The sequence below is a fragment of the Zea mays genome, chromosome 4, assembly GCF_902167145.1.
Source record: "Zea mays cultivar B73 chromosome 4, Zm-B73-REFERENCE-NAM-5.0, whole genome shotgun sequence".
Classification (NCBI taxonomy): domain Eukaryota; kingdom Viridiplantae; phylum Streptophyta; class Magnoliopsida; order Poales; family Poaceae; genus Zea; species Zea mays.
The window spans coordinates 52,698,638-52,716,717 of record NC_050099.1 but is presented as its reverse complement, the minus strand read 5'-3'; the positions used below and the strand labels follow the sequence as shown (position 1 = coordinate 52,716,717).

Genomic DNA, 18,080 nt, shown 5'->3' with positions numbered 1-18,080 from the left:
GTCCTTGTGTTGATTTTTCTGCGATGGCGGTCAGGCGAGGGATTCCTGCACTGGAGCTTCCTATAAACTGTAGCCGGTTTTCTGAAGCTAGTGGAACTTTGTAAAGGCCTCGTAGTGGTACCCTGCCTCGCTTCCTTGGTAGAGGTGTATGGGGTCTGATCAACTCCGTGGCGAATGGGTAACACGACTTGTGGGTAAAGATGTGCAACCTCTGCAGAGTGTAAAACTGGTATACTAGCCGCGCTCACGGTCATGAGCGGCTCGGACACTCACATGATTAATTTATGGAACTTAAATCCAATTTGTCATTTCATTGCATTGGGATTATTTTATTATTACTTTTACTTATTATTACTATGGTTGGTATTTACTTACACTTAGTAACTGCTAATAAAATTTTGACCAACTTATAAAAGCAATGCTCAGCTTCAACCTTTATTTTATTGGTCAGCCTTACACTTCACATGAACTCCCACCTTTGGTGAGTTCATGCACATTATTCCCCACAACTTATTGAGCGATGAACATGTGTGAGCTCACCCTTGCTGTCTCACACCCCCTCCCCACAGGAGAAGAACATGTGGTCGAAGAGGAGCCGCCTAACACTGAGGCCTTCGACTTGATCTAGGTGGCGTCTCCCAGTCAGCTTTGTGGCGCCAGTGAATAATATTTAGTTCGCTTTATTTTATCATTTATTTCTGTAAGACATCTGCTATATAATAAGTACATTTATGATATTTATGACATTTGTCTCTATGCACTCTGTTATTATATGTGTTGTCTTCTCTGGCGCATATATGAGATACACCTGGATTTGTTCCTTAAAGCCCGGGTGTGACAAAAGTGGTATCAAAGGAAATGTTGACTGTAGGACGAAACCTAGATAGAAATGGACAAACCCTTACCTACTTATCTTACTCTGATTCATTATATACTTACCTTACTCTGATTCTCTCTATACTTATCTTGATCCTGTCTCACCTTCTACTGTTCCACTATGATCATTCATATCTTTTCTACTCTAAGACAAGATGGATTTGACACCATGGAATCCTACATTTATGACCTTTTTAAGAGATAGGAAACCTAAGACAAAATTAAAACTATTTTCTCTAAAAAATGTTGGTTGATTGTTCTGATGATAAATGTCTGATTTGCTTCTTTGATTGATTGAAATATTATAGATGGACATCTTAGCATGTACCACCATAAGGTAATGTATTAGCTTTAGTAGGTGACACACTTAGCTAATAACCCCCCACCCCCCAAAGTTACATGCTTCGTAATTACATGCCTTGTCTACAATCCTTTCTTTCTTACCATGTGTTCCTAACCCAGATGAGCTACCCCTATAGTGTTAGAAGAGAGCAGTATAGACGTGATCCTTGGTATGTCATGGTTAAGAAAGGCAAAGGCAGTTTATACACTATGCTAAAGGAACCATAGAACTCACCAGTTCCAAAGGAGCAAGATTTGAAGTTGGAATTGCACTAACTACTGCCACCAGACTAGCGGCATTCTTAGTAGATGTGAAGTTTGTTGGTGACAACATCCGTGTGGTTAAGGATTTTCCGGATGTCTTTCCAGAGGAGTTACCAGGGATGCCACCAGATAGGGAAGTTGAGTTTGTCATTGATCTCTTACCTAGGACTACTCCTACTTCCAAACGACCATACATGATGTCTTTAGAAGAGTTAAAAGAACTTAAGAAGCAGTTAATAGAGTTGCAAGAGGTTGGGTACATTCGACCGAGTTCTTCACCTTGGGGAGCGCCAGTTCTGTTTGTACAAAAGAAGGACGGATCACAGCGGATGTGTGTGGATTATAGGTCCCTTAATGATTTTACCGTGAAGAACAAGTACCTGTTACCCTGCATTGAGGATTTATTTGGTCAGATCAGACGTGCTAGGGTATTCTCGAAGATTGATCTCCGATCGGGTTATCACCAAGTGAAGATTAGGCCATCGGATATTCCCAAGACGACTTTCTCAACCCGATATGGTTTATATGAGTTCATCGTTATGTCATTTGGACTAACTAATGCACCAGCCTATTTTATGAATCTGAAGAATAAGGTGTTTATGATCTGGACAGATTCGTCGTGGTTTTCATCGACAATATTCTTATATATTCCAAGAGTGACAGTGATCATGAGGAACATCTGAGATTGGTGCTACAGAAGCTACGAGATAATCAACTCTACACCAAGTATAGCAAATGCGAGTTCTGGATTGATGAGGTGCCATTCCTTGGACATATCATTTCTAATGGAGGGATATCAGTGGATCCTGCTAAAGTCAAGCAGATAGTGGCATGGAGCATACCCACTAAAGTTAATGAGGTCCGGAGTTTCTTATCGGAGATTTATTAAAGGATTTTCTAAGATTGCTAAGCCTATGACCTCGCTTCTAGAGAAGGAAAGAGAATTTAAGTGGGATGAGAAATGCCAAGTTAGCATTGATCAATTAAAGAAGAGGTTGATGTCACCTCCAATGTTGGTTATGCTAGATCTACAGAAGGGATTTGACATTTATTGTGATGCATGTGGCCAAGGCTTGGGATGTGTGCTTATGCAAGAAGGACACGTGATTGCCTAAGCGTCTCGTCAGTTGCGGAAACATGAGTTGAACTACCCCACTCATGACTTAGAGCTGGCAGCCGTTGTGCACGCGCTTAAGATTTGGAGACATTACATTATGGGAACTAAGTGCCAAGTATACACGGATCATAAGAGTTTGAAGTACATATTCACTCAGAAGGATCTCAACCTTAGGCAACGCTGTTGGTTGGAGCTCATTAAGGATTATGATTTGGAGATTCACTATCACCCGGGCAAGGCGAATTTGGTTACGGATGCCTTGAGTCGAAAGGAGCACGTTCATTCTGCTATTGTTGCCCAGCTACCCGATGAGATTGTTGAGGATTTCAGGAGACTCAACTTGGGAATAGTTGCACATACTGAAGGAGTCACCATCGAATTGGAACCTACCTTGGAGCAAGAAATTCGTAAGGGTCAGGTTGGTGATGCTAAAATACAAGAGATCAAGGATCTGATTACTGAAGGTAGAGGTCCAGATTTCACGGAGGATGAGCAACGTACTATATGGTTCAAGGATCGAATATGTGTTCCCGAGATTGATAGCCTTCGTGAGACTATATTGAAAGAAGCTCATGATTCTGATTACTCTATCCACACTTGTAGCACTAAGATGTATCAGGATTTGAAGCAGAAATACTGGTGGTATGGATTGAAGAGAGATGTTGCTGCACACGTGGCTAAGTGTGATGTGTGTCAAAGGGTCAAAGCCGAACATCAAAGACCAGCTGGACTATTGCACCCGCTTAAGATACCTGAGTGGAAATGGGAAGAAATTGGCATGGATTTCATTGTTGGACTACCCCTCACCCCTGCTGGATATGACTCTATTTGGGTGATTGTAGACAGATTGACAAAAGTGGCTCATTTCATACCGGTAAGGACTAATTACACGGGAGCCAAGCTAGCAGAATTGTATATGACTCGGATAGTTTGTCTACATGGAGTGCCTAAGAAGATCGTGTCGGACCGAGGATCACAATTTACTTCTTGGTTTTGGAAGAGGTTGCATGAGAGCTTGGATATACAGTTGAATTTTAGTTCGGCCTACCATCCCCAAACTGATGGGCAGACACAGAGGACTAACCAAGTGATGGAGGATATGTTAAGAGCTTGTGCTCTTAAACATGGTGGAAGTTGGGATAAGAGCTTACCATATGCGGAGTTCTCTTATAATAATAGCTACGAGGCCAGTTTGAAGATGTCACCGTTTGAGGCTCTATATGGTAGAAAATGCAGGACTCCTCTATACTGGGATCAAACTGGTGAAAAGCGGTTCTTTGGGCCTAAACTTATACAAGAGGTAGAAGAACAAGTGCGAATGATAAGAGAGAATTTGAGAATTGCACAATCAAGACAGAAGAGCTATGCTGATACCCGGAGAAGACTGCTGGAGTTTAAGGAGGGTGATCACGTGTATCTAAAGGTGTCACCGATCCAGGGTATGAGGAGATTTAAAGTTAAAGGAAAATTGTCCCCTCGCTTCATTGGACCTTTCCTGATCTTAAAGCGAGTGGGAGAAGTGGCATATCAACTAGAACTACCCGATCATCTTGCGAATGTACATGATGTCTTCCACGTGTCACAACTAAAGAAGAGCCTCAGGGTACCTGAGGAGCAACTACCAATGGAGGATCTTAGTGTTCAAGATGATCTAACGTATACGGAATATCCTACCAAGATTCTTGAAACTTTGACTCGAGTTACAAGAAATAAGGTTGTTAAGATGTGCAAAGTGCAATGGAGCCATCATGGAGAAAATGAAGCTACTTGGGAGAGAGAAGAAGAGCTTCGCATAGATTTTTCCCATCTTTTCCCTAGTCCTTCCTAAATCTCGGGGACGAGATTCTTTGTAAGTGGGGTAAGATTTGTAATACCCAAATAATTGGATTTATAAAAATGTATAAGTATTGGGTATTATAAATAAAAAAAGGGGTTATGGGATTATTTGTTTTGGTTTACTTCTTATTGCATAATCCAAAAATGGGCTCAAGTGAACTATTAACTAGTGTAAATAAATGTATAAATTAAATATGCATTATATGCTGGGTTCTTGTATTTTTGCATTTGTGTTCAAAGTTGTGAGACAAGTTCAAATTTGAAAATTAGAATTTGAAAACAGAAATTATGAAAGAAAAGAAAAAGAAAAGAAAAAGGAAAAAAGAGAAATTCACGGCTTGGGCTGGCTTTTCCTGGGTCGGCCCACTAACCAACCGTCCGCAGCCATTTCTCCTGACCTGGTGGACCCACGTGTCGGGCACCTAATCGAGTGTCATTCTCCTTGCGTCGCTGTCATGTGGCCCCACCGAGTCAGTACTTTCCTTTCCTCTTGCGCGCGCGACGTGGATGACTGGTGGGTCCGGTTTACCAGAGGCAGAGAAGGGGTCTTCTACCCGTAGCTGGCGGAGGGCATCGCAGACTCCGTGCGCGGTGGGATTCAACCGTAATCGCGGAGACCTCGGCGTTCGACTCAGGAGTCCAAGACTCCATGGTTAAAAGCGGCGCGCCATGCTCCTTTCTCCACTCGTGACCAATCCTAGGCTGCAGCAACAAACATGGCCCTAGTAGAGAGAATGCGGAGAGAGAGAGAGCCGCGAGTGTACGGGTTCTGGCGGAGCTGCGGCTTCAAGCAAGGTGCCGTGCAAAGTCGCTGGGGAGTACGCGCGAAGCATTGCCACACGGCAACCTGGAAGCAAGGGTCTCGGCGTAATTATACTGCAGTGGGGATTTCACAGCGCACGCCAGGCGGACGAACCGTGGATGGGCGCGGTCGGCATTTCACCGGACCGGGCCTTCATCGCCAAATCGAGCCGAGCGTCGGGAATTCTAGTGAGAATCACCACTCTAGCTGTCTCCGCTTTATATTTCTGTGCAGGTAGCAGTTTGTAGGCTCGGGCTTTGGTCTATCAACAAGTGTGTCGGGTAGCGCCGTCAAGTCTGGTCATGGGGGTAGGAAAGAAGATGAATGTGTGGCCGTGTAAGGTAGGAGCAGAGGCGTCCGGGCGGTAGATAGGGCTCGAATGGCGAGCTCGGAATAGTTTGTTGTCGCGTCCATGGCGCTCGTCCGCAGCGGATTAGCTGGAGAAAAAAAAAGAAGAGAGAGAGAACCGGTGAGGTAGAAGAAGGCCGACGACCGTTGATCCCGTGTTGTACGGTGGGGATCGGATGACCGTAGCCGCTCAGCCGGATTGATGCGCAACCGTTAGATTCATTATCAACGTTCACGATGTGAGCTAGCGTACCGATTCGGCCGTGTCAATCTCGGCCGATGATCATCGGATGTGCGGGCGAAAGGAAACCATACTTGTAGACCGTTGGATCGGGATCCTGCGCTCGCGGGCTCGTAACGGTTCACGTTATGATCTGGCGCGTCTGATTCTGATTGGATGGCCAGAGATGGCCGATACCGCTTCAGTTGATAAAAATTACTAACGAGCCCCTCTGTTTCTGGCCAATCAACCCGCCGTCCATCAGCGCATTAGATCTGAGTCTGTGGGGTTTTTGCGAGAAAGCCCCTGGCCTTTCTAGAATTTGGCGCGTAGACCAGAGAACTAAAGAAATAGATAAATAATTATAGAAATTGATTTTTAATATAAAAAAATTCTAGAAACAAGTATAAATCATATTAAATTTATTTTAACTCCAAATTGAGTCATTCCAGTTGCAATAATTTTGTATTAATATTGTCTATCAACTAGTAACATTGTTTAGCCATAAAACTTGAATTAAAATTGTTCATTTGAATTAATCTAGTCTAAGTGCTTAATAGCTTCAGAAATTCATAACTAAATAACTATAACTCCAAACTAATGATTCATGTTCCTAGGATCTTATTTTACTGTCTAGATTATTATTGTGTATTTTATTTACATGTTTGGTGTGATGTTAATTTTTACTATACTATGTATGTATTGTGTTGATGCGAGTAGACGAGCAAGCTACAGAGGATCTAGGGCCTCAGCTGGTAGAGTCTGCTGAGCAGGAGCTCGTTGAAGGCAAGTTGTGCCGTTGATCACTTCCTTTTTACCCAGTCATGTTCTTCATAATGATCTGCATAGGTTAATTTTGATGGGACCCAATAGGTTACCCTAGATTTTGACTAACTTTATACCTTGTTTCACCACTGGTTTTACTAGTAAAAATCTTTGGGTAGTACATGATATTGCTTTATGTGGTTTTGGGTATAGAGATATTCACTACTCATGATTACACTTTTTATTATCTGTTCATTATTTACTGTTCATGATAAGATCATTATGTTAATGGGAACATGGAGAACCACTTGGGAAAACAGTGCTACCATAAGGGTTTAATGGGACGCCCTTGGCTGATTAACTAGGAAAGCTAGTGGATGACTACCTTACCCGAAAGGGGCAAGGTCAGTAGGGGAGTGGTCAGTGTAGGGAGGTCCTTGGGTTGATTTTGCTGCGATGGCGGTCAGGCGAGGGATTCCTGCACCGGAGCTTCCTATAAACTGTAGCCGGTTTTCTGAAGCTAGTGGAACTTTGTAAAGGCCTCGTAGTGGTACCCTGCCTCGCTTCCTTGGTAGAGGTGTATGGGGTCTGATCAGCTCCGTGGCAAATGGGTAACACAACTTGTGGGTAAAGATGCGCAACCTCTGCAGAGTGTAAAACTGGTATACTAGCAGTGCTCACGGTCATGAGCGGCTCGGACACTCACATGATTAATTTATGGAACTTAAATCCAATTTGTCATTTCATTGCATTGGGATTATTTTATTATTACTTTTACTTATTATTACTATGGTTGGTATTTACTTACACTTAGTAACTGCTAATAAAATTTTGACCAACTTATAAAAGCAATGCTCAGCTTCAACCTTTATTTTATTGGTCAGCCTTACACTTCACATGAACTCCCACCTTTTGTGAGTTCATGCACATTATTCCCCACAACTTGTTGAGCGATGAACATGTGTGAGCTCACCCTTGTTGTCTCACACCCCCCACAGGAGAAGAAGAGGTGGTCGAAGAGGAGCCGCCTAACACTAAGGCTTTCGACTTGATCTAGGTGCCGTCTCCCAGTCGGCTTTGTGGCGCCAGGGAATAATATTTAGTTCACTTTATTTTATCATTTATTTCTGTAAGACTTCCGCTATGTAATAAGTACATTTATGATATTTATGACATTTGTCTCTATGCACTCTGTTATTATATCTGTTGTCTTCTCTGGCGCATATATGAGATGCACCCAGCTTTGTTCCTTAAAGCCCGGGTGTGACACAAGATTAGTAGCTTCGGCATCGGCTTCAGCTTCGGCACTTGCAGCAGGTATCATTCTAGATGCCGAGGCTAGAGGCGGTGTTCGCTCAATAGCTTGCATGACATTGACAATTCTTCGTCTCTTTTGACCTTCAGTCTTTTCCTTTACGGCCAAAGGTTGTTCCTTCTTCTGTAAAAGTTTCGTCAGTTCCGGTCCCAGAGGACTTAGCATCTTGATGGGCAGGGATTCAATCATTACCTTTAAAATTTCTGCTATTTCAGCAGCAGGGGGCGTTGAAGGAGCTTCTTCTCTTGCCTCAGCAACCTTCGGCTCAGTAGAGGGAGTCATGTCAAGCCTCCGCTTTTTTGGAGATTGCCGCCTTCGGCTCAGGAGCTGATTTTGTTTTCTTCAAAATATTATCATCCTCCTTTACTAGCCTGGAAGCTTGTCTGTTTAAAATACTAACAATCCTTTTCCTTTTCAAAACTTCGGCACCCTTGTCAAACCTTTCATAGTCTGGATATTCAAAATTTAGCGCGTCCATCACGCGATTCAGCCTTCATTTTGGCCGGGTGCCGAAGGCAGCGGTCATTAACTGGTCCTCCTTCTTGGTGTAGTTGCCAAGGATCTCATTGCACATAGTTTCAATCATTTCTAACCACTCTTGGCATGGATTCTTGAACTCTTTCTCAAACTTGAAACGGTAAGGGAGCCGAACAAGTTCATGCTTTTTGCCCCCATCCTTCTTCTTGGCCATCCCCGAGCCACTAGAGATCGAAAATACTCTATTTGCCAAGAATTCTTGCACTAGATCTCTAGTGCTGACTTCTGCCGCTACCACTCTAAACTCCACTTCTGCTACTTGGCATGGGGAGCCAAGTTGCATATGACACAAGGGCCTTGTCATTCTGAAGCTCAATATCAGTGGACTCATTACCATAGTCATCAGCTTCTCCCTCTTTTTCTCGTCTGCCTTCATATAAAACCATTCACTTTTCCAAGCAGTTGGCCACTTAGTATGGTAGCTAAGAACCGGTGCCTTCGTATCCTTTCGATATGCAAAATTGTAGCAACCAAAATTCTCATGAAGGCCATCCGCCCTGGCCTTCGTCTAGTAATGCAGCTCGTGCACCCGACAGAAAGCTTCGGCATTAGGACTCATCCCCTGGCTCTGAAGGGTCCAAATGTAGACACTAAGTCTAACAAGAGCATTGGGTGTCAGTTGATGAAGGTATATTTCAAAGTTCTTCAAAACCTCTCCTATTATATCAAATAGAGGGAACCGAAGCCCTGCTCTGAAGAAGCTTTTAAACACAACAACTTCATCATCTTTCGACTCTGGAACCACTTCCTCGCCAGCAAAACGAACAAGTTAACTCTCAGCCTCCCCAAAGTAGCCCAATTTCTTCATTATAATCATATCATATGCCGTCACAATAGATCTACCAAATTCAAGGTGGCTAGGTTTTGCTGGGCTCAGGATGGTGTAATCCTCTTCATCTTCGTTCTGACTCCCTTCAGCTGCAATTTGCTCAGCTTCAGCAGTCAAAGTTCCTTCAGCAACAGGCCCCTCTGGCACAACAAAACCCGAGTTCCTCATCACTTCTGATATTGGTGCCGTCTCAGTTGCTTCAGCTTCGTCTCCCTCGCGAGACACTCTAGCAATAGATCATACTTGTCACACCCGGTTTTGGAAGGTAAACCGAATGTGAACCATGTACGCGCCAGGATCAGAAACTCACGTACACAGCAAATACATAATTGGACATCATCACCCAATGCTCGAAATAAATAGCAGAAAGGTACTTTAATTACATCAAGATGTCCAAGACATTCATAGAGTCTAATACATAACCATTGTCTTTAACATAAACATCAAAGTGCGGAGAAACGAAACGTAGATGATAAGCCAACACATGCAGCTGACTGGGGGTTTGCCACTAATATAGACTAAAACTCGTCGTAATCCTGGAACTCCTCGAAGTCCTCCATGTTGCCAGCATCACCTCCTGAGCCCTGAGTACAGTGAGGACAACCTGGGGTGGGGTGGTTTATAAAGCAAGGGTGAGTACACATCAACGTACTCAGCAAATGTCCCATTTGGCTAAAGTGGACTAGTTGTATGTGGGGTTGAGGTTAAGCAGTTGCTTTTAGTTGGTCAAGTATTTATTATTACTAGTAGAGCCAAGTTTAAGTAATAAACCCAGTTATTACCCAAAAGTACTCTCTCAAAAGAGGAATTACCCGAGATCAGATTTATAACATCATTGTTAACCATCATCATAAAAGTATCCAAAGTTCTTCTAATCAGAGAGGATCCCAAGGCTGCTCTTAACCATGAGCTTGGCTAATATACCAGTTTCTAACACTCTGCAGAGGTTGCATACTTTACCCACGAGTCGTGATCCCTTTCCAGCCTGGGTTGTACAGACCCGATCTTCACTACCGAGGTGAATGGCCAGGGATACACTACGTAGCCTTTACAAAGACTCCCCTGGTGCATAGCTGCTCGTTAGGTTTCACCAGTCGTACAAACGCAGTACACTTCCCCAAGGTGGGTGACTAACAAAACCAAATTGAATGAACCTCTGCACCCCCCTTGGTAGAGCGAGCACTACGCCCCGGCCCCCATTGACGACCCTCAGGCAAAGCCAACTACACTCCCAGGTTCATCTAATTATTTCGCTAAGGGCGTCCCATTCCACCCTCATGGCTGCACTGTTATCCCGAGTGGTCACTCCACGAACAGGTCCTTATGGAGAGGTACTCAGGAAAAAGGCCTGAGCCCCTAGAGTATCACAAGATCATCAGCATAATCAAGATAACAGTATCATATCATAAATGTTCACATCATGTTCATTGATTAAAGTAAAGCAAAAGCAAGTTGCTAATCATGATAACCCAAAAGGTAATTCAAGGACAGGGTAGATACAAAGCTAGTCAATCCATAGGTTTCATAAAGTAATGCGGGACAGTGAATTATAGAGTATGTAAGACATGATAGGTCAGAGGACACTTGCCTTCACCAGGTTGTTGCTCAGGGAGGTCTCCAACAACACACTCGGGCACCTCGGACTGCTTGTTGTCTAAATAAAGCGATCATGCATTCAATACATTTGGAAAGTACAAATGAACAGCACACCAAACATGTACAAACATAGGAATACATCTTAAAAAAGTACAATACTAAATAAGGAATAATGAGATGAAAGTATAACATGAACTATAAGATAAACTAATTTTATTTCAAAATAGATTATTCTTTAAGTGTTGTCCATGATTACACAACCTAGTTCCATTTATTTTACTGTGACCTAAAAGTTACACCAGAGATAAATTCATGTAATACATATTATTAATCTTCACATGATTGAATACATTTTAATCTCTAGGGTTTTCCTTTCATTTATTTTATTAAATAAACAAATCTACACCTATACTAGTTCATAACTAACCATAAAAATTAGAATGTGCAGACAGTAACTGAAACTAAATTATTTAAACAGAGAATAATCCTATGAACATTTTGCAATTTGAATCACTAAATTTGGAGTTAATATGCAAAAGATATGAAATAAACAAGTTTGGGAATTCAAAATATGAAAATAGGTCTAATTCTATAAATACTTAAAAGTCCAGGGTTCAATCTGCAAGATTATAGGGGCCTGCGCGCAATAACTAGGGACGTCGGGTTGATTCTAAACAAACCGAGGGTCTCTTTAATAAAACTACCGCGCGAAGGGGTATCAGACGATTCAAACCGTTAGATCACAAATCGAGGGCCGAGATTAGATCTGCGGCCGAGGGCGCTCGCGCGGGCGGGCGAGCGCTGACAGGTGGGCCAGGGGGTGTCAGCGAATGAGGGAGAGGGCGCACTGACCGAGCGGGCCCAACGCCAGGGGTCGTGGGCGCTGACAGGCGGGCCATGGTCTTAGGGCACGCGTGCGCGAAGCGGTATCCCGCGATCTGGGACGTGCGATCAAGATCGGACGGGGGAGATCAGACCTTGGGAGGGGTGAACGGCTGCGGGCGGTGCCGCTCCACCTCGCGATGGTGAAGTCACCGGAGTTGGGGCAGGCGCGTTCTACGGCGGTTCTGGGGTCACTGGGGTGGGTCAGAGAGGGGGAGAACGACACAGCGAACTCACTGGCAGGGTTGTGGCCATGAATCCGAGGTCATAGAGGGGGGAATGGCAGGGAAAAGGCCTCGAGCGGAATGGAGGAACTCCGGTGAGGGATTCCAACCGTGGGTAGGCGGCTTGAGGCGCGCTAAGGCCTGGGATAGCTTCAGCAGAGGGAGGGGTACCTTAGGGACCAACACGGGGCACTGGACTGGGCTAATTTGGTCGGTCACTGCACGGGCGCGGCGGACCACCACGACCAAACTCCGGCGAATCCAAAATTGGCCGATGACAAAGCGAAATTGGGGAAACTGAGCATGGGCACAGGTGTCTCACCTCGGGGCGGAGCTCGGGGTGGCTTGGCGCGGTCTCCGGCGAGCTAGATGGCCGGGGAGGCAGGCGCGGGTCTCCGGCAAGGTCTGGCGGCGTGAGTAGAGCGCGAGTGAGGGTGGGACTGCGTGAAATGAGGCGAGGGAGTGAGTGCGGGCATGGGTGGGGCTCAAAAAGGAGCTGGGGCGTGGGCAGAGCGACATGGCCGAGGATCCCGGCGACGTGCGCGAGTGCGCGCTCGCTGGTCTATGGCGGGCGCGGGGAGGGCGGAGCTGACAGGGGAGGCCCACGGCGCAGAGAGAGAGATGGGGCGCGCGGGGCAATGGCTCGGCGACTTGCGAACTAGGCCCAAGAGACAGAGAGGGGAGAGGAGCGCGCGGGCAAAGAAACCGGCACCGACAGCCTGACCCCACTGGGCAGCGAGCGAGAGAGAGAGGGCGCGCGGGAGAGGAAGTTGCCACTGACAGGTGGATCCCACCTGTCAGGCGGTGTGGGCGCATGGGCGCGCGGCCTGGCTAGGCCGGCTGGGCTGCGTTGCCTTTTTCTTTTTCTCTGGATTTTCCCATTATTTATTTTCTCTAGGGTTTCCAATCCAAATTCAATTCAAGTTTCAAATTCAAACTAATTCAAACATGTGCAACAATTCAAAGAATATTTAAGCTCAGCATGATACAACATGTCATGACCCATAATGTTTTGGCAAAAATAAATAATTAACCTCCGCTAACTTAAGCTAATTCTACTTAAAAGGGAGAAAGGGGGAGAGAATCTAGAGAGAGATAGAACCTAGGGTGAGAGAGAAAAGAGTAACACATGAATTTGGGTGATCATTAGAAAGAAATTTTATACCCCCAAATTCAGGGTGTTACAGACCTATCCCCCTTAAAAGAATCTCGCCCTCGAGATTCAGGGCTGGAAAAGAGCTCAGGGTACTTGGCTTTCAAATCATCTTCTCTTTTCCTAGGTTGCTTCTTCTTCTGAGTGGTGACCCCATTTGACTTTGCACATCCTGATGGTACTTCTCCAAGTGACCCAGTCTGCAGTCTCCAGAATTTGAGTTTGCTTCTCAATATATGTCAGATCTTCTTGAACTTCAAGATCCTCTTCTGGCAACTGCTCTTCTGGCACTCTCAAGCATTTCTTGAACTGAGACACATGGAACACATCGTGTACAGCGGACAGATTCTCTAGTATGCTAAGTTGATAAGCCACTTCTCCCCGTCTTGCTTGAATCTGGTACGACCCAATATATCGAGGTGCTAGCTTGCCTTTGACTCCAAACCTTTTGGTTCCTCTGATGGGTGACACCTTCAAGTAGACATAGTCTCCCACTTCAAAACTGAGTTCTCTTCTTCTGGTGTCAGCATAGCTTCGCTGTCGGGACTGCGCTGCCTTCAAATTCTCTCGGACCATTCTGATGTTCTCTTCGGCTTCCAGCAAAATATCTGGACCGAACACCTGCCTTTCGTTGGGTTGGTCCCAATGCAATGGAGTTCTGCAATTCCTCCCATAAATCACTTCGAATGGTGACATCTTCAGACTGGCTTGATAGCTGTTGTTGTAAGAGAATTCTGCATATGGTAATATATTTCCCAACCTATCTTATCTTGCAAAGCACAAGCCCTCAACATATCTTCTAGAATCTGATTGGTTCTCTCTGTTTGACCATCTGTCTGCGGGTGGTAAGCTGAACTGAACTTCAAGTGTGTGCCCAAAGCTTCATGCAACTACTGCCAAAAATGAGAGGTGAACTGAGTGCCTCTATCTGATACTATCTTCTTCGGAATGCCATGCAAGCACACAATCCGAGACATGTATAGTTCGGCCAACACTACACTGTTGTAGGTGGTCTTTGACTGGTATGAAATGGACCGCCTCTGTCAAACGGTCCACTACTACCCAGATGGAGTCATAACCAGTACGAGTGCGAGGCAATGAAGTCCATTCCGATCTCATCCCATTTCCACTTAGGAATCTGCAACGGTTGCAACAAACCTGCAGGTCTCTGATGTTCTGCTTTAATCCTCTGACAACTGTCACATACAGCCACATACTCCGCTATCTCCCTTTTCATTCCGTACCACCAGAATCTTTTCTTTAGGTATTGGTACATCTTCTCACTACCAGGGTGTATAGAGTATGTTGTCTCATGGGCTTCCTTGAGAATCAGTTCCCGGATCGATTTGATGTCAGGAACGCATAGTCTGTCCTTGAACCATACCACTCCTTCTGCATCTTCACGGAAATCCTTGCCTTTCCCATCTATGATTAGCTGCCGGATCTCGTTGATTTTCTCATCATCCTTCTGACCTATGGCAGAACCACCCGAATTATTCCAGCTTAAGTGCCTAAGTCACGCCTCAGGGGCTATAACACACTTAAATCGGAATAACCCGTCAGTCCCTCAGATCTAGTCTGATAAAGCCACTTAACCAGGATCAAATACCACATACTCACTCAAAGGTGAGTCACAGAAGAAACACAATAAAACAGGAAAACCTCAAATTAAAGTACTGGAGTTATTACATAACTCGGAGTTTCTCAAGTAAACTGAAATAGTTCATAAGATAGATTTTGCAGCGGATAATCGATGTCGTTGGTAGCGAGGAATTGGGCAAGGCCTAGCCCACTACTCCTCCTGCTCCTCTCCTGTCGGAGCAGCATCCCACTCGACCGTCCAACCTAGTGGCAGGGTGGTAGGCCAAGTCATACCATCAACCATATCCTGGAGCGTACCTGCAAAGATTATGCCACAAGCAAGGCTGAGTATACTAATACTCAGCTAGACTTACCCGGTGTGAGGAGTCTACTCCTCTACCTCTAGACCATGCAGCTGTTTGGCTGAGGGGTTTGGTTTGCCAAAAGCACTAGCTGAGTCTAAAATCAATTTTTAGCTTTTCCATTTCTAGCATCATTATCTTAGCTAAGTTTGCTCCTTCTAAGCATACATGGTAGCAAGCATTTAGTACAATCAACAAGTTATCTCAAGTAAGCCTCATTTCACTTCTTACTCAATGTAGTACAAGGGGTCAAGCAGTCTCATTAGCTACGAGAAGTAGACGATTCGAATCGAGTTTCATCCTTGCAAGGTAAACATAAACACACGACATGTCAGGGCACTCCGTCCCCACACATGTCAACCGTCCCCATCGATTCCCTGTTCGCCGCTAGGCCTCACCGCCTTGGCATACAATGCTCCACTGACCCCGGCTGCCGCCGTGCAGTGGCCGCACTTGTACCCACCATAGCTAGCATGGGAGACCCAGTCTTAGGTCGCGTGAGGGGTAAAGTCCGCGCCCGGCTTTCACTCAGGTACTAGGTTTACCGATTACCATATTTCCCGACATGTGTTTAGTACGTTCAAACACTTGACTCAGGTATCCACACATTAATCCTTAATTCCTTTTTCCCATCTCATGGACAAGGCATCCTCCCTGGATCCAAGTCCATAGACCATCATAGATCCCATTATCAAGATGAATACAATCAATTCCAGACCTCGCGCGAGTGCTAGAAAAATCACTCGACTTCTACCGAGATCCCTAATTAGCAAAGCAGCTACTCGACCTAGCATACTAGTATCCATCTCAAAAAGGAATCCTAAGTTAATGCAACTAGGGGTTTCAAGCAACTCCTACACTTAAGTGCACATTACAATCCTACAAACATTAAGTTTAGTAAAATAGCATATATAGATACAGTTATGCATAAAACCGGGGCTTGCCTTCAATAGCTGGGGCTGCGGGGAGATCCTCGATGGCAGTCTCGGGAGCTTGCAACTGGTCTTCCTCGTGGACAGCTCCTTGCTTAAGGATGAGCACGTACTATCCGTCAGCGAGATTGCAATCTAATGAATACAATGAGTAAGATATATGCATGGCATGACATATAATTACGATTAAGATTTGATGGGGGGATGATCAATTTAATAAGGTAGGGCTTATTCTCTTTACTGAAGATTTTCGGGGTACACTTAGCAAATTAGGGTCAAGCTTAGTAAGCTAATTGGTAAGTCCATTTTGGTGTTCCACTGATTTCCTTTTAATGTCTTAGTGAGAGCTTATTAAGGTTTCTAGCTGAACTTATTCGAGTGAGATTTAATTTTCCTCTCTTCCTTTCTAATTCTTTTATGCTTTTAAGGTGGGTTTGAACTACAAGACAGTTTAATAAATTTCCAAAAATTCTGCAAAAATTACAGTGGCTTCTCACTGGTGTATAATTCTCTGTCTCAAAATTTGGGGCCTAAACAGTGAGGGGTTCTCTCTGTATAAAATTATCAAATATTAGGGCAGAGGGGGTGTTTTGAACTACAACTCCTTTTTAACAGTGAGTTATTCTCTAAGACATATTTTTGCTGGCATTTAGATGTTATAACATGACTTTGTACAAATATTTAGCCACTAATACTTATTAGTTATTTTGCTATAATTTTCTAAAGTTTCTAGCCAAAGGGGTGCTTTCTACTACCACTATACTTGAAAAATATCAAACAATAGATTTCTAATTTTTCCTATCTTTTTCTTTGTGCAAGAGCAATCATCCTGAAGTTTGGCAACTTTTTGCTCAAGGGAAAGGTGGTAGGAATTATTTGGAGTAAATGGCCTTTTTCATGAAGTATTGGCAATGGGTATTATTTTGCAGCTTTCAATTGGGTTTTGCATTTTTCTCTGCTGGCCTACTTCATTGTTAATCTGGTAAAAATTTATTCGCCTACTATTGCACAATTTTTGGCTTGCTTATGATTTAATTGAAATATGGCTCAATATCAAGTTTTATTTGTTTACCCTACTTAAAATGATGGGCTGGGATGTTTATCATTTTTGTAGTGGTGTCTTAGTGGTTACAAGTCCACTGAATTTTTCTTATCAATTTTGAAATTGTTTTCATAATTCTAATAATTATTTTTCTAGTTTAGTTAGTTCCTAATAAAATATTTCACTTTGAATTTGTTTCAGTATTTTTAGGTGATAGTCCATAATGTTTTGAATCCAGCAAAATTGGTTTGGTTAAATTTAGTTGAATATAACTCAAGATACAAATTTTCTAAGTTCTCTGCTGAATTTAAAAAGATTAATTAGGAATGGTTAAAAGAAAAATGGTTTTGCACTGGGGTCCCTGGCGAAATGTTTTAAGTGTATTATAGACAGGTCTTCGGTTCACTATTCATCTGAGTCTACGGCTCTGCAGAAAACCCCCTAGGGTTTCCCAAAATTGAATCTGCGATCCTTCCCGTAATGGAATAGTGACCGCGGCGGAAGAAAAGGGCGGAGGGGCTTACCGGCGGCGGGGTTGCTCCGGTGAGGGGTCGGTGAGGTCCGGGAGTCTCTGGCGATCACGTCGAAGTGCGGATCGCTGGCGATGGTGGTCGGAGGAGGTCGGTCCACGTGCGCAGGCGGGGGAGCTCGTCGGCGGTGAGGAGTCCGACCTAACCAGGGCGTGATAGATCGATTAAATGGGTCAGGGAGCTTCACCAGAGATCAAGGAAGATGTGTGCGCGAGGAATTTGAGAATGGCTAATCGGATTGCTCGGTCCACGCGTGGCCGCGGGCGACCGAAGTCCGGCGAAGATGATCTCGGGTCTCCGGTGAGGTTCTGTCGGGTCCGAGAGATTGGAAAGCTCCACGGGCCACTGGTGAAGCTAACCGAGGGGCAGGTGCAACTTGGACGTGGCTGGAGTGAGCTGGCCGCGGTGGCCGAGGCTCGAGCGGTGATGGCGGGCGGAGGAAAGCTCGCAGGAGCTAAGGAGGGGCGTCTGGCCAGCGAGGGTGAGCACGGGGCGAGATGAGGTGTGCCCGGGGGTGGTTTTAAAGG

General features: G+C 44.6%; 1 protein-coding gene across 1 annotated transcript; it reads left to right on the top strand.

Moving 5' to 3' along the window:
- The first annotated feature begins 5,023 nt into the window (after positions 1-5,023).
- LOC100277519 (uncharacterized) lies at positions 5,024-7,770 on the top strand. Its single transcript, NM_001151053.2, is given in 3 exon segments — positions 5,024-5,425; positions 6,526-6,591; positions 7,569-7,770. Coding segments are annotated over 3 exon segments (399 nt in total). The 5' UTR covers positions 5,024-5,151; the 3' UTR covers positions 7,628-7,770.
- Positions 7,771-18,080: the final 10,310 nt, after the last annotated feature.